The sequence below is a fragment of the Cibotium barometz genome, chromosome 52 (genome assembly GCF_041138505.1).
Source record: "Cibotium barometz isolate CiBa-2024 chromosome 52, ASM4113850v1, whole genome shotgun sequence".
In the NCBI taxonomy this organism is placed as follows: domain Eukaryota; kingdom Viridiplantae; phylum Streptophyta; class Polypodiopsida; order Cyatheales; family Cibotiaceae; genus Cibotium; species Cibotium barometz.
This window is the reverse complement of record NC_141097.1, coordinates 8,584,085-8,609,514: the sequence shown is the minus strand read 5'-3', so window position 1 is coordinate 8,609,514 and position 25,430 is coordinate 8,584,085. Positions and strand designations below refer to the sequence as shown.

The 25,430-nt window shown below is 44.5% G+C and overlaps 1 protein-coding gene and 1 non-coding gene across 4 annotated transcripts in view; one reads left to right on the top strand and one right to left on the bottom strand.

Annotated features, from left to right (window-relative positions):
• The window catches only part of LOC147608756 (putative NOT transcription complex subunit VIP2), a 56,524-nt gene that overhangs the window by 5,790 nt on the left and 25,304 nt on the right, over window positions 1-25,430 (top strand). For 2 of the 3 annotated variants that reach the window (XM_086788786.1, XM_086788785.1), the window contains exons 3-5: window positions 2,202-2,316; window positions 2,474-2,652; window positions 2,828-3,224. In XM_086788786.1, coding sequence (XP_086644912.1) covers window positions 2,202-2,316; window positions 2,474-2,652; window positions 2,828-3,224 — 691 coding nt within the window. Of the gene's footprint in view, window positions 1-2,201; window positions 2,317-2,442; window positions 2,653-2,827; window positions 3,225-25,430 lie in introns of all 3 variants that reach the window. The other variant, XM_086788787.1, reaches the window with a different exon arrangement.
• On the bottom strand, window positions 2,239-2,316 carry LOC147608757 (small nucleolar RNA snoR35). The gene has a single exon (XR_015264423.1). It is a non-coding gene; the product is annotated as a small nucleolar RNA snoR35 (small nucleolar RNA).

The following is a 25,430-nucleotide window of genomic DNA, read 5'->3' as shown; positions in this document are numbered from 1 at the left end:
TGGATCAATGATGACAACTTCAGATTTGGCTCCTTGTACCACTCTCTTGTTTTTTCCTTGATGAGGCAAACAAGTTGGATGGTGGTAACTTTCAAACAAGTTGGATGGTGGTAACTTTCAGTCATTGAAGTTGCAGGTTACTTTTGTTCTCAGGGAGTATGGTTTGATGGAGTTTCCCTCGTACAAGAATCGGTGCTTGCCGGACCTTGCCTTTGCAGAGGATGTGTGTCGGTGGAGGAAGATGACGGACAGATCTATGGCTTTCTCCTCCTGAATTGTCAGGATTCGGTTCTTCGACACTTCATCTATGCTCCCGATGATGCTTCTACTTTCTATGTGTGGCAGTTGCTTTGTGACCTGTGTGGTGATGCTAGTGATCGGCAGATGGTTTTTGCTTCTGGGTGCTATGCAGCTAGTGATCTTATGGATACTTCTTTTGGAGATGTTCTTGTAGCGAAGGATAGTGGGCCAGTTTTGCTCATTGCATCTGAGGAGTTTGTTTCTCCTGTTGCCTTGTCTTCAGTTTTTGTTCATACTTCTCCTTGCCAGGATGATATATTTGGTAATGTTTTTGAGGAAGACAATGGACTATCTTTGCTCATAGCTTCTGAGGGGGATTTGTCTATTGCTTCGCCTTCGACTCTTTCTTCGTTAACCAGTGACCCGGATGTGTTGCTGGTTCCTTTGCCTTCTATGGAGGAGCCTGCTTCTACGCTGTGTGATGCTATCGAGGAGGCTACTGCTACTTCAGTTACCATTACTATGAATGTTCATATTTTCCTTAATTCTGTGTGAGGATTTTGGATTGTGGTCAAGTGTGTCCGTGACCGTGCCTGGGGCGGCATAGTGGTACTTCCAGGGCTTGAAGGATTGGGATTTGGATTTGGTTGGGCTTGTGGAGTCCCGACATTAGTTTTCAAAGGAGGCAGTTGAGTTCTTACATTTGGCGATGCCGACCTTCGAGGAGGGTGCTATTGTACAGCATTTGGCTACTCTTGGTAAAGAGTTGGAGCAGATGGACTCTTTCTTCTCTCTCTCTCTCTCTTCAGCAGGCTGTACAGAGGTACAGCAGCTGTTCAGCTCCCCTTATACATTGGCCGTACAGTGGTACAGCAGCCGGGCAGGTTCTTCTCTCTCCCATTGCACGGGCCATACAGTGCAACAGCTGGGCAGCTTCTTCTCCTCTCTGTTTTGCTGGCCGTACAGTGGTACAGTAGCCGGGCAGGTTCTCTCTCTTGTGCGGGCTGTACAATGGCAGGTTCTTCTCTCTTCACCACTCCCTCTTGGCCATTGGTTCAAGGGCTGTTTTGGAGGTATCAGGGACTGTTTTGAGAGCTTTTCTGGGGCTGTTAGACAGGAGATGACTGCTAACAGAAGCGTCCACTATGCTGGGTGCTGATGACATGAGTGGATATGTTATAGCACATTGTCTATGATATGCATGATGGAGTTATTTTGAAGCTTTGTGATTAGACTTTCATGGATTCAAGATTGCACTTTGATTTTTGTTAAGCTTGGGAAATAATCAGAACTTTCCATTGGTATGTACCTTTTTCCCCCTTAACGCTGTATTTTGTTTATCCCTTTCTTTGATGAAAGTGGGACATCAAACTCATATTTGAAAGGTGTTGGGAACACCCCCCCCCCGCCCCCTAATTATTTTCCTGGTCCTTCCACTGTTCTGCTTTATGCCACCAAGATTGATGTTAAGAGGCTGGAGGACCCCTTTTTTGATTTCAAAGACCTCTTGGTTGGAGAGGCAGCTGGGAATCATGTGCTGAGTATACAGATAACCTGGAAGACTGTAGTATTAGGTATAATGTTGAAACTGTAAGATACCAAGATGCGAAGCCAGTCAAATATTTTTGGAGCTCTATTGTTTTGATACCCAACATGCTTGGGTTGAGTGGTTGCATATGGCAGAGTTTGCATAATATAAGTTTAGCTATCACTCTGGCATTGGACAAAAGCAGATTTTTAATTGACAGCTTCAGACTAAAAAAAAAAGCAAATACAGAAGCCGTCAGTTTTCTTTGTTTGAAATGGAGCCGTTTTTTGCCTAGACTTTTTAATGACCTGATTTTCTTCAAAACGAGTTTCAGCAGATATTCCTCAAAATAAAGTAGTTTTATTGAGCAAAGTTTAATTAGTGCTCTGTGCAGTGTTGTGTAGTTGATTCAGGTTGTTCTTTTTTGATGCAGTCCATGCTCAACAGCTCAGCAGCATCAAACTTACTCGATTCTAACAGCACAGCAAGACCTTTTACTTCATCATTTTCTGCTCAATCTGGCTCAGCCCCTGTTTTTCCTCATACAGGTGAATATACCCATGCTGCTGTGAAAAGGTCATTGCAAATAATGCCGGCCAATGCACTGTAGTGCTTTCCAAGAGCAATTTCTACATTAAAAAAGGGAGTCACTATAGTTTTCTTGATTCATGCAGGATTGATTATTTTGAGTTGGCTATGATTCAGGCAGCATTCCAGGATTGCATAATGTGCATGGGAGCTTCAATATGCCAACAATGCCTTCTTCATTGTCCTCACGAAATTCTGGTCTTGGAGCTGCACCTGCTGGTACTGTCCACCAACCATCAGGAAGCCTATCAACAGGACGTTTCGCTAGTAACAACTTACCGGCTTCATTGTCACAGGTATGATTCAGTTCATTTTGTGAACATTAGGTTCATTTACTTTGTTCACGGTTAGATGTGCATTTACTTTGTGCACCGTTAGATGTGCTGAGCATATGATTTTGTTGCAATATCTGATACACTATGTATATGTCTAAATTCATCAATTGCTGCCCACATGTGGTTTGAATTTCAGATATCCCATGGAGGGCTTCATGGGCACGGCGGGATGGCAAGTCGAACGGGTATAAGTGTTGGGGGAAGCACTGGGTATAGCAGTAGTATGAACGGAACTGTTACCTCTGTTTCGGGACCATCTCCAGGTTCAGGAGCTGTAAATAATAGAGCAATGGTTTCTGGATTGGGAGTTTCTCCATCCATGATTGGAGGTTCTGGCCCTCGAATGACAAGCTCAGTTGGCAGTATGATTAGTGGGGCTGTGGGGGGTAGTCTGGGCCGAACCATCAACACAGGGACTGGCCTCAGCATCCCAAGTTTTAGTAGTTCACGAGTGAACCTAGGTCCAAACAATGTGTCTGGAGGGCTTGGTATGCAAGGTCCTGGAAGACCTTTGAGTAATGTTCTTCAACAAGGTAGAAATGATGGATGCTCTATCTCAAATTCCATCTATGTTTTTCAAAAGCTCAATTGTTCTAGGTAGAAAGTTTTGTTTTCATAATATGAAGATGCAATCATTTAGTTATTATTTATTTATTCAACATAAGTTAGAAAAATCTTTTACTTTTAACTGCTTTTGTATTGAAAAGATTTCTTACATTTTTGTATGATTTTCAAGCTAAGTATATCATCAAACTAATGATCGTTTATGATTAAGTCTGGTTGTTCAGGCAAAGAACATTACGTACATCAACTTAAGCCACGGAAAGGACTTTCAAATATTGCATCCACGGCTACAGCCAACAGGGATGACCTAGGGTTGTGAGGATGGACTAACCCAAGATCAATATAGGCTGAGGGTCAGGCTTTCAAAGCTAACCCAAGATTAGGGTTAGGGATAAGTTGGGCTTAGGTTGCTAGGACTTGCCTAGGAGGCTAAGGGCTAGAAAGTATGAGGTTTGGATAGGCCTTGGGTCAATTGAAATTTTCCGAGTGGCAAAAAACAAAAAAAGCCTAATAATAGGGCTAGGTGATGATAACAACAAGGACTAGACTAAAAGATTACCTTGGGCTCAATTGAGATTGTTGTGAGAAGTCCTCACAGTAGAGATGTCTACCAGGCACGTTGGACCTCAGGGTTAGGAGTAGTTCTAGGCAGGCAGGCAACATTGGTGGTGTGGGACTCCAGGGCATGCTGTCTAGGTGAAGCTTACTTATTCTGGGCCTCAGGCATCACATGGGTGGTATTGGAAGGGTTTTATGGCTGGGAGGTGAGATGCTATGCAGATCATGATGCAGTCATCAATCTTGTGTGGGACGTGGAATTATAACCCTAATAAAGTTCTCAGGTATGTGGTCCTAACATTGGTATCCGAGCCAGACCTGCTGTCATAAGTTTCCCTTCATCACAGTCTTCTCTCTCTTTTGGCCAAAGGGAGGAATTTTGATAGGAGAGGGGAAAGATGGTTGGCAACTTTTTGGAGTGCATCTGGAAGTGAGACTGGTGCTGCAAGCCAGGCCGTATGTGCCTAGGGATGTAGAGGCAGTGCACCGTATGTGCCTAGGGATACATGGCCAACACACTGTACTATGTAGTCACAATCCCACGTGTCACCTTGTGCAGAGCCTCATGGAGGCTGTACAGGGCCATGTATTTGTCGCACAGGCTGTACAATTTGTACAGCAAGGATTTGATAGCCGTATAACAGGTCGCTGACATGGTGCTGATGTGGCAGCTGTACAGCTGTACAGGTCTGCGCAAGTGGTGCAGCAGGCTCTCTGACAATCGCACCGGAGGTTTCTGACATGGTGCTGACGTTCCAGTTGTACAGCTGGTTTCCAAGCCATACAGGTGTTGCGTAGAGTTGGTACAAGGCCTGTACTAAATTGTACGCAAGTCATATTGATGGGCTGTGGTGTGCCACGTAGAGGTCTCCGCCAGTGGTGCAGCAGGCTGTCAGACAGTCGCACAGGAGGTCGTTGATATGGTGCTGATGTTCCAGTTGTACAGCTGGTTTTCAAGCCTTACAGGTGTTGCGTAGAGTTGGTACAAGGCCTGTACTAAATTGTATGCAAGTCGTATTGATGAGCTGGTGTGCCGTACACGGTGTGGGCAGTAAGTACTTTCATGAGTAAAAGGGGGATAGGCAGCTAATGAACTAAGTGGCCCTGCCTGTGGGATGGTCCACCGTTGCTCCCCAAGAGCAATTCTACCTCTCCTTTCCCCTCCCTCCCCCCCCCCCGCCCCCATCTAGGAGTAGAAACTAAGTGGCCCTACTTGTGGGGCGGTCCGTTTCTCCCCAAGAGAAACTCTAGCTTGTAAATATTGGAGTTGTTGAAACCTAGCTCTTAGCTTAGCAGTGTTCACGAGAACCATTTGTGGTTGCAACTGGGGTACCACCAAGCCTATCAAACTAGTGTTCCACACAATCACAAGAAAGCCATAATAACCTTGTCCACATCATAGAGAAGTTACAAGCACCTTCTTGCAAGATGCTAGGCAATGGGAAAGAAAGATCAGCCAGCCCAACACTCTTAAAAAAGGAGAATCATCTCACAATCTAGGTAAGTACACACCCTCCACTTCTTACCAGCAGAACTTACACCAAGAAATGGTGTAACCCCACAAAAAACTTGTGAGTGTTCTCTTGTATATAGCACACGTTGTATCCTCTTACATGGTATAGGGTTGTATTGCGTAGGTTGCCGCATGCGTGGTTGTGCGCTTGAAAAAAACACACATGCAGCCAACACTTGTCCACTTATTGCAACCAAGTTCCATGATTTTTCATCCACACCTCATCACCTCCTTCACAAGTCAAACAACTCATGATCGGGTAACATTGTCCTGAATCTTCCACCTCACGCATGTCCATGAATGTGGAACAAACGTCCTTGGAGAGTTCTCTTACTACATGTCTTGCATTCAAAGTACGAAATCTCCTTTGTCCAATCGTCACCTTAGATTGAACGGAGATACGATCACAAAATCTCGAGTCCAATGGTCACCTTAGGCTGAACAGAGACTATGTATATAAAATCTCCTCTTCTCAATTCTCATGCAGGAAGTTAATGGAGGCTGTGTTTTCACACATAGTCAATATCTTCCATGTGTTCAGCTAGAAGCATCTCCTTCCTATCAGAAGTTGTCTTTATTACCAATAGGCACAACTTTGAACTGGAGAAGATATAACCGACCAAAACTTGTATGGAAATATTCCCAACAAGTGCTTCCGATTCAGCAAAGGCACAATTGCCTGGTACCCTTCCCTGTCTTGACTCCTACACTTCCATTAGAATCCGCCTACTTGTAGAATCGTGACTTCTTGGAAGTCTCCTGTGAATGCCAATAACTGAGATAGAAAGGTCGTGTAAAATCTGCTAGAAGTGAGGGATCCTCCTTCAATCATCGAGCTTCTTGCTTCCCCAAGATTACCAACTGAAGGAACTTGTTCCTAGAGAACCATTCATTCTTCCAAGTCACTTTTAAGCCTTGGCCTAAAAAAGGCCCTGAGTCATTCCGACTTCACGAGAACCAATCATTCTTTCAAGTTACCTTGCATTTCCTGAGCCATCCACCAGAAAGGCAATAAGCCCTTCTGGATAAATGCTAGTAGCTCTATGAATCAATAACCTAAATTGCACAATTCTTATAAGGTGAATTTGGGCATGTTCTTGGATTCATCTAGGTATATCTTTATGCTTTATTAGCGGACATGCAAATTTCACATTGTGAAGTTTTTGTCCAAGTTGGAGCCAGTTGATAATGTGTTAATTCTTTCTATCTTTAGTGGTGGGCATGCCCTATTAACTACCTTTTTGTTATAATAATTCTTTCTATTTGTTATGATCCTTTTTGTTAGGCTTCTTTATGGCTGAGTCTGCCCTGTATCTTCGGAGCTCTGACAGAAACTCAGTACATAGACTTTTGTATGAATGCATGCTCTTATGTGTGTGTGTGTGTGTGCATGGAGGGTGTGTGTGTGGGAGCATATATTGATACCAAGTTCTACATCCACTATTGGGCACAGTAAGGATGTCGTAGTATCCAGTCCATACTATGCATGATGGAGTTGATGGTTTATTGTCTTGTGGATGACTACCACGAGGTTATAACTTGCACATTCTTATAAGGTGAATTTGGGCATGTTCCTGGATTCATCTAGGTATATCTTTATGCTGTATTAGCGGACATGCAAATTTCACATTGTGAAGTTTTCGTCTAAGTTGCAACCAGTTTACATCGTGTTAATTCTTTCTATCTTTAGTGGTGTATATGCCCTATCAACTACCTTTTTGTTGTAGTAATTCTTTCTATTTGTTATGACCCTTAGTCCTAAGCTTCATTATGGTTGAGTTTGCCCTGTATCTCCGGAGCTCTGACAGAAACTAGTACATAGACCTTTGTATGAATGCATGCTCTTATGTGTGTATGTGTGCGTGGAGGGTGTGTGTGTGGGAGCATGTATTGATACCAAGTTCTACACCCACAATTGGGCACTGATGACGTTAGTGGGGATGTTGTAGTATCCAGTCCATACTATGCATGATGGAGTTGATGGTTTATTGTCTTGTGGATAACCACCACGAGGTTAATAATTTCACATTCTTATAAGGTCAATTTGGGCATGTTCTTGGATTCATCTAGGTATATCTTTATGCTGTATTAGTGGACATGCAAATTTCACATTGTGAAGTTTTTGTCCACGTTGCAGCTAGTTGATATTGTGTTAATTTTTCTATCTTTAGTGGTGCATATACTCTATCAACTATCTTTTTGTTTTGTAATAATTCTTTCTATTTGTTATGATCCTTATTATGGCCGAGTCTACTGTGTATCTCCGGAGCTCTGACAGAAACTCAGTACACAGACCTTTGTACGAATGTATGCTCTTGGTGTGTGTGTGTGTGTGTGTGTGTGTGGGAGCATATATTGATACCAAGCTCTACACCCACTATGACGTTAGTGGGGATGTCGTAGTATCCAGTCCATGTTGGTCATGTCCACTCCCGGCTAGTTCAAGTGTGAACCCAACTTACTCACGAGCACTTTTTCCTTGTGACTGGACACAGGTTTTTTCCCCGTGTGAACACACTTATGTGTGTTGGGCACTTAGCCCTAGGCTTTTTAGTACTAACTTGTACTTTCATTTGATATTATTATTGAATATATCTTTTCCAGCACTCACGTTTCTCTGTGCTTGAGGTTGTGTGTGTGTGTGCGTGTGCGCAGGCTAGCTGCCCTCCTACCCAACATTGGTATCAAAGCTTGGTTAGGGTTAGGGTTACACCTTGCTGCCCCCAACATTAGCATTAGGGTTTACTCCCTGCTGTCCTTCAACCTATCGTGCACACACGCCATACTAAAAAAAAACAGTCGTGTTTTCTCTCCCCTGTTTGTTGGTGACTTGCACGTTTTTGTACGCTGCTCACGACCTGTTGCTGTACGATGCCGCCTGTATCGCTTGTACCGTAGTTGCTGTACGACGCCGCCTCGCCGCTTGTCAGATCTGCGCGTAGTGCCACCGCCTCTGCCGTCGCTCTCACAGCCGCCGCCGCCGCCGCTGCCTGCCTGCCCGTCGTCGACGCTATCGCCGCCTTCGCCTGCGTTGTCCTACGACGATACGCCGCCCTGCCTCATATCTGTGTCGCGTCGCTTAGATCTACTGTCATGTGCACAGTGTGTATCTACCGTGTGCTACACGCACACAAGACTAGCTTCGAGGTTGGGGAAGCTTGGAGCTAGGCAGGTTGATTGGCGAGCTAAGTTAGGGATAGACTAACAGGCGGGCACCCAAGTATGGACGGGCGGGCGCCCAAGTGTGGACGCCCGATGACGGGCCAAGAACTTATAAAAGGGTGGCCAAGGTTAGTCATTAGTCATATAGAGTCTCGCGTGACTTTGTAAGAGCTCTATGGTCAGGAGCCTGGATCTAGTGCAGACGTGCACCTGCTTCATGCAGCCGAGGCCGGCAGCAGTCTTGAGGTCCGCGAGGGTAGCTTCGTGGCGGTATGGGACGTCACGAGGTAGAGATTGGTCGGTACGTCCATCTAGTTAGCTCAGCTCGTGGCTCGGTGGGAACAGCGAAGACTTGTGGGCTTGCCCACGACTGTTGAGGTTGGGAGGTGAGTCAGGCTTGCACCCCCTTCACGTTTATTTCGTTTGTTTGCAGGTTTTGAGTCTTGTACGAGGAGTGTTTCACGAGGAGATCCTATGGGGATATGACATCTACGTCGTCCTCTGCATGCGTCATCTCGTCGCCGTCCAACAGATCTGCATCATCCAACAGATTTGCGTTCGCAGTTGTCGTCATCTAAACATCTGCTTTGTGTTGCCTTGCGCCACCTGCATCGTACGTTGTCCGTCGTCCTTGCACCGCAGTCGCCACCGTCGCTTGTGATAGATCTGCGGCGCCGTATGATTGTACCTACGTCTTGTACCGCCTCGGATCTGTTAGATCTATGCGCCGCCTCACAACTCGCCGCCTTGCATAGTACCTGCATCTCAGATGTGCCCAAAGTAACTCCAAATCTCAGATCTACAAGGTTTGTGAAATTTGTAAGTTTTTGACTTCAAATTGCACATTTTGCCTGTTGAAATTTGGGGCTTTTTACCATTGAGCTTTCAATTGCAACATTCGCACACATTGGCATTGATTTCAGCAGATTTGGTGCATAATTGCACTAGAAATTTGGGGATTTTGTAAAAATTGACACTATTTGTAGGCAATTTTGGGTGTTACAGGCACATTTACTTGGCATTGAGGCATTTCCTCCAATTTAGTGGGTGTTATAGGTACATTTACTTGGCATTGAGGCGTTTCCTCCGATTTTTTGGGTATTACAGGCACATTTACTTGTTATTGGGGCATTTCCCATGATTTCTTGGGGCATTACAGCATTTGGTACATGTGACAATCGCTTTAGCAGATTTACAAGTGTAGATCCGGTTCAGATTTGGTCTAATTGACTGCCTAAAAATTGGGGCTTTTCTACATTGAGCCCATTTTTGCAGCATTCGATCCATTTACCTTTGATTTTGACAGGATTTGAGCACTTACAGCTTTTACAGGTGTTAGTTGATTGTGTTTTTCACGGCACATGTAAACATTTGTGGTTTGCTGCAGAATATGTATGTCATTGTGGACACTTTGACAGATTTGCATCATCGTGCAGTACACTTGCAGATTTGGGACATGCATATGTATTTCTCGTGGTGAAGGAGTTCCCTTTCAGTCCATTGATTATCCTGCTATTTATCTCCCGCGTTCTTACGGTTTTGTTGGGCATTGCCTACTCGTGGTGACTTGTGACAAATTTGCTGTGTTATCATGGTCAACGGTAATAATGACCTATTTGGAATGCTATCTCAAGAGGACAAGCTCAATGGGGATAACTACTCTATGTGGGCTTATATGATGCATCATGTTTTGGTTGCCAAGAATGTATGGCTATATGTGGATGGCGATGAGGAGCGTCCTCTTGCACTTGCTCCAGCGGAAGGTGAAGTGATTCCCGCTCACCCTCCTGCAGGTCCATCTCCTCGCCTTTCTCCTACTGAGCAACAGCAGCGTACTTGGGATGCTAGGGATGCTCAGGCTCATGCATTGATTGCTCTCTCATGCCGCAGGCATATGATTCCGCACATTCGTTCTTGCACCACTGCAAAGGGTGCTTGGGATACCTTGGCGGCGTTGTATGCAGGTCACAATGAGGCTCGTGTAGCTTACCTTCGAGGCAAGCTTGAGACCGACCGCATGCTTGAAGGCGACTCTATCGATCAGTACCTTACGCATGTGAAAGACCTACGAGAGCAACTCATTAACATTGATGAGGTCTTGACAGATGGCTATCTTGCTCAGACAGTTTTGCGTAATTTGCGCGACTCTTATCAGACATTTGGCACCACTTTGTGGTTGTTGGTTGGCAATGCACCTAAGCGGTCACTTTTGACAACCTTGTGACTCTCTTGCTTAGTGCAGAGCAATCTCGTTCCAACAGGAACAACATGATGTTTGTTGAGTCAGCAATGGTTGCTCCCTTTTGTGGGAATAGATCTAGGCCTAAACCTAGCCCATCGGATCCTCCCAAGATAGAGGACAAGCCTGAAAAGAAAAAGTGCTGTAATTATTGCAGGAAAATAGGGCACACCATAGAGGAATGCAGGAAGCGTATTGAGAGGGAAAAAAAGAAGAAGCTGGCATCTTCTTCCATAGGTGCAGATCAGGCCAATTTGGCTACACATGTATCAGCCTTGATCCTTACATCTTTATCACCTGCAGAGATGTCTTCTGATGTTGTTGCTTTTGATGACTATGCTCTATAGTCTGCACTCCATGGTATGCATTGTCTGGCAGATGCATTCCAAGGGGGATTTTTCTTGCCCACATGCAGTTGTTGATGCCTCATGGTCACTTATGCTTGTTGACCCTTATGTTGGTCTATGCTAGACGTTTTCTCTCAGGTGATGTCTACTGGAGATGCCTTTTATGCTCTTTTCCCTTGCAGCGGGATCGTTTCTACAGTGTTGACATTGTCACTTTCTTACATGTGATGTTTATTGGGAGTGCCTTTTACACACTTGGCCAGTATTGGCTTGCTCTCATGGTTTTGACATGTCACATGTATACTATTCATTGTGGGATTATGCATCATTACTCTTGCCATACATGCCATTGATCATGGCATCATTGAGAGTTTACCCATCCTCTCATAGCATTGGTTGATGCTCGCCCCGAGCTACTTTTATCAGCCCTACCATTGTTGATTTTTCCTCATCGGACCCTCCATTGATGAGTTTCTCTCTTGCAGTTTACATTGCATGTCTCACAAGCATGACTTTTGGATCCTGTTGCCTTTACACACGTGTATATATGCTACCTCTTCATATGCTTATCACTAGTGCAGTTACACATCATTGATGTGGATTACATGCAGTTGAGCTTGACATTTGGATGCTTGCCTTCAGGGGGTATTATGTGATGCCTCTTGATTTGATGCAGTTAATGTCCACATGATCTTTGCCATGCATTTCAGGTGATGCGTTTATGTACTATTGTGCTTTAGCATTAGCACTATGACATTGGGGATTCTCCTTTTTCCCGTCATATAGTGCTTGCTTTTCCCATTCGCACTGCAGTTCACTCTGATTGTGGAGCATAGTGCAGGGTAGCATTCACAGCTTTATCACCGTGTTGCTACTCGTTCACACCATTCACTTGAGGGGGTTTTGTTGGTCATGTCCACTCCCGGCTAGTTCAGGTGTGAACCCAGCTTATTCACGAGCACTTTTTCTCTGTGATGATTGGACATAGTTTTTTTCCCGTGTGAACACACTTATGTGTGTTGGGCACTTATTCGTTTGATATTATTATTGAGTACATCTTTTTCAACACTCTCACGTTTCTCTGTGCTTGAGGTTGTGTGTGTGTGTGTGTGCAGGCTAGCTGCCCTCCTACCCAACAGTCCATACTATGCATGATAGAGTTCATGGTTTATTGTCTTGTGGATGACTACCATGAGGTTATAAATTGCACATTTTTATAAGGTGAGTTTAGGCATGTTCTTATAAATACTGGGAAATGTACCAGCTCTATAAATACCTAGATGAATGTACTAGCTCTATTGCATGAAGACCCATGGTTTTTGGGAAAGAATCAGTACCCACATGGAGGTATATGGATTATATTATTGGCTTGGCATTTCTACAGCTTATGTTCTGGCTTGGTTGCCTCATGTTGGGCTGTGTTATGGCATTTGTATATGGATAATCCGGCATCTCCCGTGGGGAGAGTAAGGTTCTCAAAGCTTGTATTTGATATTATTCTCCTTGGGTAATAAAATACTCCAAAGGGAGGGAGGGGGGGGATCGGCCCATTCCGGCCTCTATGCGGTGTCACGTGTGCAAACTCCATTTTCAGTATTTGTGGATGTTTTGTCCAGCTTTTATGTTTTATGCAAAGTTGTGTTAAGGCTGTGGCCATGTTTAAATGTTTTAAATATGCATTGATGGTATCAACAAGTGTGTCAAAGGCCCTAGTTTCCCGGGCACCGCGAGTTACATTGTTATTAGAGCATAGGCTTCCTTTTATCAATAAGGAAGAGAAAAGATCTCAAGTGGGGACCACACTTATCATCATTGCTATTAAGCATGGCCAGCCACTTTAGAGCCTATGAAGCAAGAGCATGAGCTGGTCTAAGGATTTATGAATTCACAAAATTTATCTTGGAAGTATGGAGTTGGCTTTATGTGCACACGTTTAGCGCTCTTTCTATATAGATATTGTGGATTATATTATCAAGCTTACAGGCAAGCTATATGGAGATATATCTCAGGATATCTTAAGGATATGATTATGAGATATTTCTTTTGGCTTCATGACCAACTTGGCAAAGAAAAGCTAAGTATACTTTGAGTTTGCAAAGTTGGTGCTTTTGCTATTTACTATGAAGTGTTTTTGATGTTCACTAACCCTTGTATAGCCATGCAAGGAGAAAGGTGGCGTTGTTTGCCTTGAGATGGTTTCAGGGAAACATTGTTTATGGATCCCTTTATTGGGATGGATTATATCTATGGAGATTTCTTTCTTGGACGAGATTTATATAGATATTGGGCTTCACAAGCAATTTCTATGGACGAATCTGTCGTAGTTTGTAGAAAAGAATTATTTGGATATCTCATGGATATGATGCTTTTATGGATAAAAGTCCACCTCTACTCCAAGGTGTGTCGTCAGCATGGAGCATGTGGTAAGAGTTATGGCATACAGGTCTATGGGTTCTTGGACTTCTTTTCTAGGGATTTGATCTATCCTCAGGTTTATGGATTATTCTTTTTGGCTCTCTTTATTTGGGATGCATTGGACTTATGAAACTCATTATTCACATACCTTGTGTAGTGTTCTCTTGTCCTACGTGCTCTCTTGAAGATTGTTTCTACCATATCTAGGTGGAACAATAGAGAGCAGATGGAAGGGAACATGGACACTTGAGAGGGTAGTGTCGACCACAACATACCGTGTGTAGTGTTCTCTTGTCCTACGTGCTCTCTTGAAGATTGTTTCTACCATATCTGGGTGGAACAATAGAGAGTAGATGGAAGGGAACATGGGCACTTGAGAGGATAGTGTGAGTTGGTGGCCAAAATGCCTACAAACTATTGGTGGCCGAAATGCCTATAAACTATATGTAGCAGAAATGCTTATGGAACACCAGGCTATCTATGCCTACGAGTGATTGTTTTATCTTGTTACTTGAGTCCACCTCTTATCCAAGGTGTGTGGTCAGAGTACCAACACGCAGTGCAAGTGGTAAAGTGGACATGACGCCTGGTTGGCACGGGACTTATGTCTATGCCAAGGGTCATGTGGACCGATGCCTTGTTGGTGGCAGGAGACTTATTTTGTCTCGCCCATTTACTTGGGACATGGATTATGATATCTGGACTTATGGGACTGATTTGTCTCGCCCATTTACCTGGGACATGATTATGATATCTGGACTTATGGGACTGTTTTGTCTCGCCCATTTATTTGGGACATGGATTTATTTTTTTAAAAAGCCAGATTAGAATCACTATCTTCCCATACAGAGGCCAAGAGGTTCATTGTTCATTTCACCATGCATGTGGATTCATGTTGGGATTGTGAGAGGGCAATTCAATGTACACTCCACCATACACGCAGATTTGTGTTGCGATTGTGGACTGAGTGTTTCATTGTTTCCACACCATGCTTGTTGATCAGAGTTGGGATTGTATGGGAGAACATGGGAACTATTGGGATTGGGAGAAAGGATTGCCAGAACTATGGAGAACCAGCTTTTCTGTCACCATGGTTTGTGCTCTTGAATGGCACCAGTTTGTGTGCATAGCACATGTTTCTGTGTGAGGCACTAGTTTCTTGTGCATGGCACTTATTTAAGTGTCTTAGCACCTGGTTGGTGATTTTCGTTGGCATATGACTATCTCATTGATATTGGTGATTGAGACACAATTGTCTAGCATATCTTCCACGGAATTCTCGTCCATTTATTTTGGGACATGATTTTAATATTGCTATTATGGAGACTTATTTAGTCTCACCCATTTCTTTGGGACATGGATTCTTAAGTTATATTGGATTTTTGAGACTCTCATCTCGGCCACAACCACTCGATGGGACATGATTATATCTTGAATATATGGCTTGAAGCTTAAAGTTACGGACAACTTTTGAGAAGCTGGGAAGGATGTCACTAGCCTGGACATTTCCCAGTATGAAAGGGGTATGGTGGACTCCAGGATGTCTAAATATTGGAAAGTACAAGCTTTGGGAATGGGGAAATATAAAGGACCACACTCCTAAAATTTAGGAGAGTTGCTATTTTTGGCCCGACTCCGATGGAAATTCTGTTCGCGTCATTACATCTGGAATTGAGCTGATACCAAGAGTTGGCAAAGTGCCTATGAGACAGAATGTCTACCAGTTGGGATATTTTTAGAGATAAAGTTTATGGAAGGACCCATCTCTTAGATTGGGACATGTGACAAGAAAGTGGATCAAAGTGAGACAAGTGGCCTCACACTTGTCAGAAAGTGGATCAAAGTGAGACAAGTTGCCTCACACTTGTCACTCCAGCTATCGTGTGACTCTCCACTTGTCATCATAGCCTTCTCTTTCCATTTTCACTCATGGAAGCATCCAAAACAGTCCCCAACAGCCGGTATTCTTCATGGGCAGCCTTCAAGAGAGAGAGAGAAAGAGAGTAGCCATCATTAGGGCAACTTGGAACGGTGGTAGAGGCTAGTGTGCAGCAAGAGAGCCTTTATTAATGAAGAGAGAGGGCTCCAATTTATAGATTTGGGGTTCCCATGAGTGAAAATGGAAAGAGAAGGCTATGATGACAAGTGGAGAGTCACACAATAGCTGGAGTGACAAGTGTGAGGCGACTTGTCTCACTTTGATCCACTTTCTGACAAGTGTGAGGCTACTTGTCTCACTTTGATCCACTTTCTTGCCACACGTCCCAATTTAAGAGATGGGTCCTTCCATAGACTTTATCTCTAAAAATATCCGAACTGGTAGACATTCTGTCTCATAGGCACTTTGCCAACTCTTGGTATTTGCTCAATTCCATATGAAATGACGCGAACAGAATTTCAATCGGAGTCGGGCCAAAAATAGCAACTCTCCTAAATATTAGGAGTGTGGTCCTTTGTATTCTAGGATAATCCCTCATTCCCAAAGCTTGTACTTTCCAAATATTTAGACATCTTTGAGTCCACCAGACCCCTTTCATACTGGGAAATGTCCAGGCTAGTGACATCCCTCTCTCTTCATTAATAAAGGCTCTCTTGCTGTGCACACTAGCCTCTACTACCGTTACAGGCTGCCCTAATGATGGTTACTCTCTTTCCCTTTCTCTTGAAGGCTGCCAATGAAGAATACCGGCTGTTGGGGATTGTTTTGGAGGCTTCCATTGCAAAGAAATACTGAAGGCAAAGGTATTTAATCATTTATTAGGATTTCTAGCCATTGTACTTGGTTGAACCAGCCCTTGTACTCGTTGTACCAACCACTGTATTGATTGTACTAGTCCTTGTACTTGTTGTACCTACTATACCAGCCATTGTACCGGCTGTACTAGCTTTTGTACTTGCTATACCAGCCACTGTACTTGTTGTACCAATCACTGTACTTACTGTACTAGCATTTGTACTTATTGTACCGGTTGTGCTAGCCACTGTATGTGTTGTACCGGCTGAATGGAGCGTTGTACTAGCTGTACCAGCTCTATTGCATGAAGACCCGTGGTTTTCTAGAAAGAATCAGTACCCACACGGAGGTATATGGATTATATTATTGGCTTGGCATTTCTACAGTCTATGTTCTGGCTTGGTTGCCTCATGTTGGGCTGTGTTATGGCATTTGTATATGGATAATCTGGCATCTCTCGTGGGGAGAGTAAGGCCCTCAAAGCTTGTACATGATATTATTGTCCTTGGGTAATAAAATACTCAAGAGGGGGGGGGGGGATCGGCCCATTCCGGCCTCTATGCAGTGTCACATGTGCAAGCTCCATTTTCAGCATTTGTGGATGTTTTGTCCAGCTTTTATGTTTTATGCAAAGTGATGATGGATATATGGTAAGGCTGTGGCCATGTTTAAATGTTTTAAATATGCATTGATGGTATCAACAAGTGTGTCAAAGGCCCTAGTCCCACGGGCACCGTGAGTTACAGTACCACTCACAATGCTTCACAAGCTTAGTCTATTACAAATGGTCCTAAAACCTTGGATCTATTAACTGGTCTTAGGCACTTAGTCCTAGACGGAGAAGTTCGTAAAAACTTATCATCTTTTGGCCATCTCATGAGAGAGTGTGATGAATCATAAAGCTTGTCACCTCTCTGGAACTGTGGATGTCTCGATCAAGGACTCCAACGCCTTGAACTGTTAGAGGTGCGCCTCGTAACAACTATGTTGGTGGTCTATAATGCCAAGTGGGCTTGCCACCACTATTCGTAAGAAAGGGACCATGCTGCCAGATCCTTAGGAAGGCCTACCGGTGCTTCCTCATGCAGTTTGAGCCACCTTGAAGTTGCCCCCACTGACCTCGGAGAGTATGAATGATATCGAGCTCCGGATAGACTCTGTTGGCGGCATGAGGGTGCCTTTGATGGCTTCACTGCATCAAGCTCTCCATACATGCCACACAGCTATATTGACACTGAGACTCTTGGGGATGGCCATACATGCCACACAGCTATATTGACACTGAGACTCTTGGGGATGGCCACACCTTTGACATAATACTGGTTTACTCCCAATGGCGAACCAAATGCCAACTGTTAAACTCCTATGTGGCAGCTGCCACATGAAAAGAGTCATCTTCCACGGTCGAAAACTATTCCACAGCCGCTTCCAAAAATCTGAGAGAAAGTGCAACAAGAGGCCTTGGGACTGCCAATGTGTTGTTGCTGCTGGAGTGCCCTCCACCTTTGACATCTGAATCTTGCGGCCCCAGCCGTGTAGTGTACACAAAGACGGGGGTGCCAGGCGTATCCTCATTGTCCTCTGGATCTTGCCATGTTCACTCTCCGGAGTCCCATTGGAGACTGGTGAGAAGCCGGCCCTCCCAAATCCGTTGCACTAATTTAAGAAGTCCCAAATCAATTTTTGATTTGGGCATTTCCGCCTCTGTTGCCCTAGCAGCACCCGCTCCATCAATGCCACCATTGTAGAGCCCGATTTACAGAGTGAAATTTTTTTCTTTGTTTTTATACGTTTATATTCCTCATCATTTTCGAGTCTCCCAAGCCGAAGTTGAAGCCCGTTTAGGCCATCAAAATCCTTATGCAATTTTTTAGCTTCTCCAAATTAGAGCTGAATTGAGCCCAGGTTGAATCCGACATTCCTCATACTCTCTTTTCGTGCACTTGGCATTGACATTCTGACACCCATTACTAGGGTCTGTTTTGGTCATCAAGCCTCTATTTAGATAACTTCTCTTGCTACACTTTGTCATCTCAATACATTTGCATGTCCTTGTCATCGGTGAATCATTGGGAATCTTAGAAGACTGCCTTTTAGTAGACATTGAGGGTTTGCAGTGCATTGTGCAATGACATTTGCTTGGGGAAGATTGTTAGTTTGCTTTGAGACATGGCTAATAATGATGTATTCGGGTTAACCTTTGCCAAGAACAAGCTTGACGGGACTGACGATCCCATGTGGACATATATGATGATTCATGAAACATGTACGGGTTGCAAAGAATGTATGGGTATATGTATTTGGTACTGAGTTAAGACCTGCTGGTCTTGCACCTGTAGCTAGTATGCCATGGGGATGCACTATTGGAACTAGTGATTCTGGTTCCAGTTGAAGTGCACCACCTTCATCTGTCCCTTCTACACGGGAATAACTCGGATGGGATGCTAAAGATGCGCAAGCTCGTAGAGCAAACCTGCAAAACAAAGCCATAAACTGGAGGGGGGGGTGGTGTGACTCACCACCCAACCATGACAGCCGTCGGCAAAGTCCACAAGATATGGTTGTCTCCACTGAGCCACGAGGTGAGCTTACTAGCAAGACGCACCGACTAGTCTCTATCCCATGACGTCCCATACCGCCATGGAGCTACCCTCGTTGGTCTCAAGATTGTTGCCGGTCTCGGCTGCATGAAGCAGATGCACGCTGGTCACCGAGCATCCACCCATGGGCGCCTGCCTGTTGGTCCATCCCTAGCCCAACTCACTAATTAGCTTGCCTAGCTCCAAGCTACCCCAAGCCTCGAAGCTAGTCTTGTGTGCGTGCTGCATCCGGTAGATAAACTCTATGCACATGATATCTTGCCATCCGCATTCTTAGTCAGAATGCGAGTTTCTCTTCTATTGAGTAACTATGGAGTGTCTTTAGCTATGTTGTCTCAAAGAAGAGGAACCGCGTGTTAACAACTAGAACAAATGATTTGGTGTATGTGGCAGCCAACTTGCACCTTTTGGCTCAAGTTGCAAGTGGTAATCTTGACAATGAGAGCTTCATATCCATGAAGGGAGATTTGGATTGAGATTCTGATGAGCTTCCAGCTTCACTAGCTCACGATGCAACTACGAATAAGAGTTTGGATGATATTCTAAGCTCTATTTTGACATTCTCCTTTTTAGAGTGCCTTAATAGCTCTTTGTATTCATTTCCTTAGTTATCCAAGCCCTCTGTTGTAACCTTGTTTTCTTCATGAGAAATCATTGAATATGGCTAGTTGCTGCCACTTTCGAAAATTGTTGTCTTTGAAGTTTTCCCAATTCATACGCTGGAATTTTATTGCATTCTTTATTCTATTTGTTTATCTTGTAACTTGTTCGCAACATAATTAATGTCTCATTTCTATCTAAACTCTATCTCATGATGACATGTCGTTCTCGTTTCCGTTCCGAGTACAAATGTCTCTGTTTCCCATTCTGTAGTTGGGCCTCGTTCCCATTCTTGTTCCACGTTCCATGTGACTATCAGCCGTTTGCTTGCGTGGGATCAACATGTAAAATTTATTGAATCGGTCCACAATGGTCATGTACTATGTGTTCTGAGATTCAAATGCAACAAGAAGTGGTTCAATAAAGTCCATAATGATATCTTGGAAAGGAACTTCCGGAACTGGCAAAGGTTGAAGTAACAGTAACTTGCCTGTTTCGTATGAGGTACCTTCACTTTTTGGCATATCTGACATGCTTAGACATATTGATAGACATCTTGTCTCATCTTTGGTCAATAGAATGACTGCTCAAGTTTCTCCAATGTACTATTGATACCACGACGACCTCCAAGGAGAGAGTCATGGACATCATGGAGGGGTGCTTGTCGCTTTTCCCTCAGAATGCGCAGCCGGTTCTTGTAGAATAACCAGCCATCATGGATGGTATAGTGACCCGGTTCTTTTTGTAGGGCCAATCTATACAATGATGGCTGGTATAGTGACGCGAATCTGCATGTAGGGCCAATCTATACAGAGTCCCGAATTCCAACGAATCCTCGTATTGTGTCTTCATACTGGCGAGATCTTCTCCTTGTATTTTAAGCACAATGGACTCTTGCAATTTTTGAATTGTGCCTTTTCAACTGAGAGCATCGACAGACAAGGTTAGTTGAGCCAAGGTTGCATTCAATTATACCTCCAAACAGTTGGAAGATCCGACTCCATTTGGTTTGTCTGTCACTCCATTGGGCACTAGGCATGGTTTACAACCATATAAGTACCCGATGATCTGTTTGAACTGTGAAATCTCTCCCCCGTAAATGAAATGTTTCCAATGTTTAAGCGATGACATCACCCCCAATAGCTCCTTGTCATTGCATCATTTAATTTTTGGCTATAATAAGCTAGTGGGTGCCCTTCTTGCTGGAGGATAGCTCCTATGGTTAGATTGCTAGTATCGGTGATTATCTCAAAAGGATCATCCCAAGAAGTCAATTTGATTCGAAAAACTTGTCCATATGGGTACTGTATGCTTGGTAGAGACCTATGAAAGTGCAGATCTCTTGAGCATTTTTGGAAACATCCCAGTCAAGAATTGCCCTTACCTGTTCAGAGTCGAGGTTAATCCTGTTTGCACTGATAACATATCGCAAATAATGTATTTCTTGTACTCCGAATTCATTCTTCTTGGCATTGATGTAGAGTGCATTGTCTCACAAAAGTTGCAAGACCTTTTCGACATCTCGCTCATGGTGCTCTGCAATAGTAGAAAAGCCTTTCTTGGGTAGCCTGGTCTCCTTGTCTTTGGTCTTCTTCAGCCCTATGTTTAGTGTCCTCGACCCTTCGTTCTTCCTCAGGTCGAGCTTCTTTGGCGTGTCATTACCCCATCAGAAGGAATAGTTTTTCAAATTCTGAGAGCTCTTTTGGCTTTTCTGCTTTTGTGTTGGCTTTTCCAGCTCTTGCTTTGGCTTTTTCAGCCTCTTTTTAGCTTTTTTTTCTTTGGCCGCTTCTTCTTCTTTGGCCTCTATTTGTTACCTGTACCTAGAATTCGTAAAAATCTCATCTCTGTATCTACACTTGCGTAAACTGGGTTCAAAGTTCAGTTTTTTGATCATTGTTGCAGAGTTCATGACTGTCGAGATGCAGCTTCTGTTGTCATGTCTAGTACATTGTGCAATGATTTGTACAAGGTGGATATGTATGATATGATACAAGAGTCTCATGATGCTATGGTTGTCTCTACCCCTACAGTCTTACGTGACACTGAGTTGTGGCATGCTTGGTTTGGTCACCTTATGTAACTTGGTTGAACACAATGCTAATCAATACACTTTAATACACTAAGATTTGATGGACACATTGTAAACCGGCCTTCAGAAATCTGACGGGCGGTGGAACAAACACTCGCACATAAAAACACTTCAACACCATTGAGGACCTAGAAAAAGAAAACAAACAGGGGGAGCTAGAGTGCTCCTGCAAACAGTACACGGACACCGATTGGCCCCAAATCGCAGTGGCGCCCCTTGCGGTATTTCTTTAATTGATTATAAGAGCTTTGATTACAATATAAGGCTGGTAATTCAGCCGTCCCAGTAGAACTCCTGAAGCCTGCAAAGGACCTGCATCTGGCTTCTTGTCCACACGGCATCCACAAATAAGTCCAGCCATTGTTCACATCGAAAGACTCTCCCACATTGAGTCTGCATACAGAAGCTTTCTCCCATGATCAAGGTTGCCACATCCATCCATAGCCTCTCACACTATGAACAGCATCACACCCTGACACATCCAGTGCTCCTGTATCAGAACACAGACTCCCAAACTGTCTCTCAAAAGAGAACTCGCATCACAGCACAGCATACAATACAGTTGACACACCTGTACAAACCCTCTCTACCTTCCAAGGGTACTATCAATCTCTGTCATGGATTCCCTGTCCCCTGTCTTGTCAGTAGCAAGGCTGCACCAAACATGTGTCCATTCCTGTACCTTCTGCCTGCATGTGACCTATCTCCTGGAGAAACCCAAAAACATGTCTTTTCGAGAAAACCTACGACCTGTTTCCACATGAAACCCTTAGGCCTGTTTCCCTTTGAAACTTCTGTCCTGTTTCCCATACATCTAGTTACCTGTTCCCTCATGAAACATCTGGCAACATAGAGATACTCATAACTGTAGGTCCCTCTGTTCCTTTCTAGCAGGAAGAAAGCCATCTGCTCCATGAGCACGCAGCCATGCGAGCTTGCATCACTCCCATGCCAAGAAACATAACCACAAGACCTTGTACTTGCAGCCAAAAACCCAAGTACATTGCTGAATTTGCAGCCAAACAAAAACAGCCCATAAATTGTCCTGTTTCCACCCTTTGAACTGTCAAACCCTTCCTCTCACAAAGGGCTAGAGAGAACCACTCTATAACAGTCTTGAGCCAGTGAAAAGAGAGACTCCGAAAGACATCACCTGCAGTCCCACTTGCTCACAAAGCAAGAGAAACTTACTGTCTTTATGTCGCTTTCCACAAGGAAGAAAAGACTCGAGGAAAAGCCCCGAACTGTCTTGTCCTCTTGTCTTGCAGCCGGAAGAGGGAGAATACTTGTGAGAGAACCTGCTGTCCAGCCTTGTGTTCCCTTCTCACAACTCACACTTCCCAACTGACAACCATCTTCTTGCCAAAAGCAAAGGAGAGAGAAAGAGAGAGACTGTGCATGTTGCCCTACCAACCTGCCAGCCTGATGCAAAAAGGGAAAAGCCTGTGTGTGCTGTGTGCTGCAGCCCGACTGTGTGCCCAGAGAGAGAACCAGCCCACGTTGCTGCCCAACTGTGCGCCTGGAGAGAGAGAGAATCAGCCAGCGTCGCTGCCCGTCCAGCCCACTGTTTTTCCACGATCCCCAGGACCTGCATGCAGTCCAGCCGCCAGCTCTTTCCACCTCCAGAAGCCCTGTAGCTGCCTGCGCACAAAGGGACCTTGCAGCCTGCACCAGCACTGTCCGCCTCCCACAGCCCTGTCCTTCACAGACACCTGGAGAGAGAAAGAGTACATCGTGCTCTCTTGTGTACCCTGCCGAACAGCCCCTCCTCAGCGAAAAAGCACACACCCCTCAAGAGATAGGCGCCTCCTTTCTGGCAGCCCCTCCTTTTCCCCAAAAAGCACACGTGGCCCCAAAAATAGCATAAGGGCCACGTTTCTTTAATGAAAGGCTTAATAAACTTTTGAAGGTTTTTAAACCTTTGTCCCCATGGGTTATGAGAGACTTTAATCACTTGGCCCCCTTCACACTTGGGGTTGTCCAAACATGGGCTCTCTTTTTGACTCCAACCTGATGCCATTCACACTGTCCACCATGTCCCCGTGCACACCTGCATCTTGTCCAGAGAAAAACACAGGGTCATGACACACATGCTCAATACAAGAAGTAATTTGCTGAATTGACAAGAGACACACAGTGAGCCGGAACGGCCGGCCCCTCCCTCAAATAAAGTATATTGATCTTGGGAGAATCAAGTACATAGTGTCATGGGCATTTCTGACGAGATTTCCATACCAATGCATATGAATACAGTATTGCAAACAAGTGGTTGTCGATGTAGACTTGCAACTCACACTACCCTCTCAAGTGCCCATGTTCCTTACCATCTGCTCTCTATCGTTCCACCAACACATGGTAGCAACAATCTGCAAGAGAGCACGTAGGACAAGAGAACACTGAACAAGGTATGTGATCTTGTAATCCGGTTCCTCCCTCTTGCTACTTGTTTCCATATTTAAGCATAAAAGCTTACCAATTGCAAGTAGAGTCGATGATAGCGGAAGTCTTCGCGATGGTTATCCTTGGAATGATGAGATCTTCGATTTGTCGCATTCCTTCGCGAAACTTGGAAAAGCTTCCCCTATGGTTCAACTTGGGAAAGGAGGGTTGAAATTAGGGTTTTCAGCAAAAAGATCAGAAATTACAGCAATAAAGAGAGCTGTTTTGCTGAATTTCAGTCATCTCTCGGGGCTTTCACTTTCATTGAACTACACTCGGTTCACTTGGGTGTATGGCTTGAAAGCCAAATTAGATCTATGTTTGCCCTTGGTTGAAAATGCTTGTGGCCTGTTGCCTTGCGTACAGATCCGCGGGGGGGGGGGGGGGGGGGGGGGGGGGATATTTATCCATTGAGTTCAAAGCTTTTATGCAGTCTCATGGCATATCTCATCAATGTACTACACCAAGAGTATCAAACCCTCAGACCTCCTCTCCGGCATGGTCCCCGTAATGAACCATCTTGTTGAAGGCATCCGTGCGGCCGCGTTCCATGAGATTCGAGTGACGAAGAAATAAGGAGACTAGAAGCCTGTCCTCTCTTAGGGATTTGCCCCTAGGCAATGCCGTCACAGCCTTTGCTAATTCCTTAGATGTGAAGGGGGTCAAGAGGAAAGTCCAAAGAGCGTGCGGGACCACCTTTCTTGTATGCCGCCAAACCCGCTCACATGCATCCATCCCTTGTGCGGAAATGGGAACACTCGTGAGAAGGGTGGTGAAGAAATCTGTGGCGATGGCTCTCACGTGAGGGGGGTCTTTAACAATGGATCCATCCTAGCCTTGTAATATGCGAATACCCTCTCTCTACCTGTGTGGGCTTGCAATCTCAAAGAACTCCCTAGTGACCCTGTCTCCCGCATGTGTCCAAAAAGAGGCTCTGGCATGATTCTCACATATCATTTTGTGTGGCTTATGGCATGTAAGAACTCAAGGTAGGCGATTGTCTGAAACCAAGCATCTATGTGCAAGGATTGTGCTTTATAATGAAAGATAATGCTATTTGTGGTGGAGGAAGCAGACCATTTGAAATTAAGTAAGGGTTGGGCAGCTAGGTTGACCTGGTCCAGGATACAGGATCTATATCAGTTAAGGCAGAGCATTATGACTTGCCCATTGCTTGGTGATTCAAAAAGGATGACTTCGGGAGGGGCATGTTGAAAATGGGGACGGTTGTGAAAGTGTTTTGGTGTTAGGTTGGGCAAGCTTTCTATCGTGAGATATGGTTTCAGTCAGGTTCCAAATGATGGTAAAATCATCTGGTTGGGCTTTGTGATGATTATAATCTGGGCTGGAGAGCCTTCAGAAGGTTATGTCGGCTGTTCCGACCAGTGGTTGGTTGGCCCGACTAAAATAACTGCTGGGTGAGGCTACTCTGTTGACCGAGTCCGATTGAGCTGTCTTGTCTAGGTGACATCTGTCTTC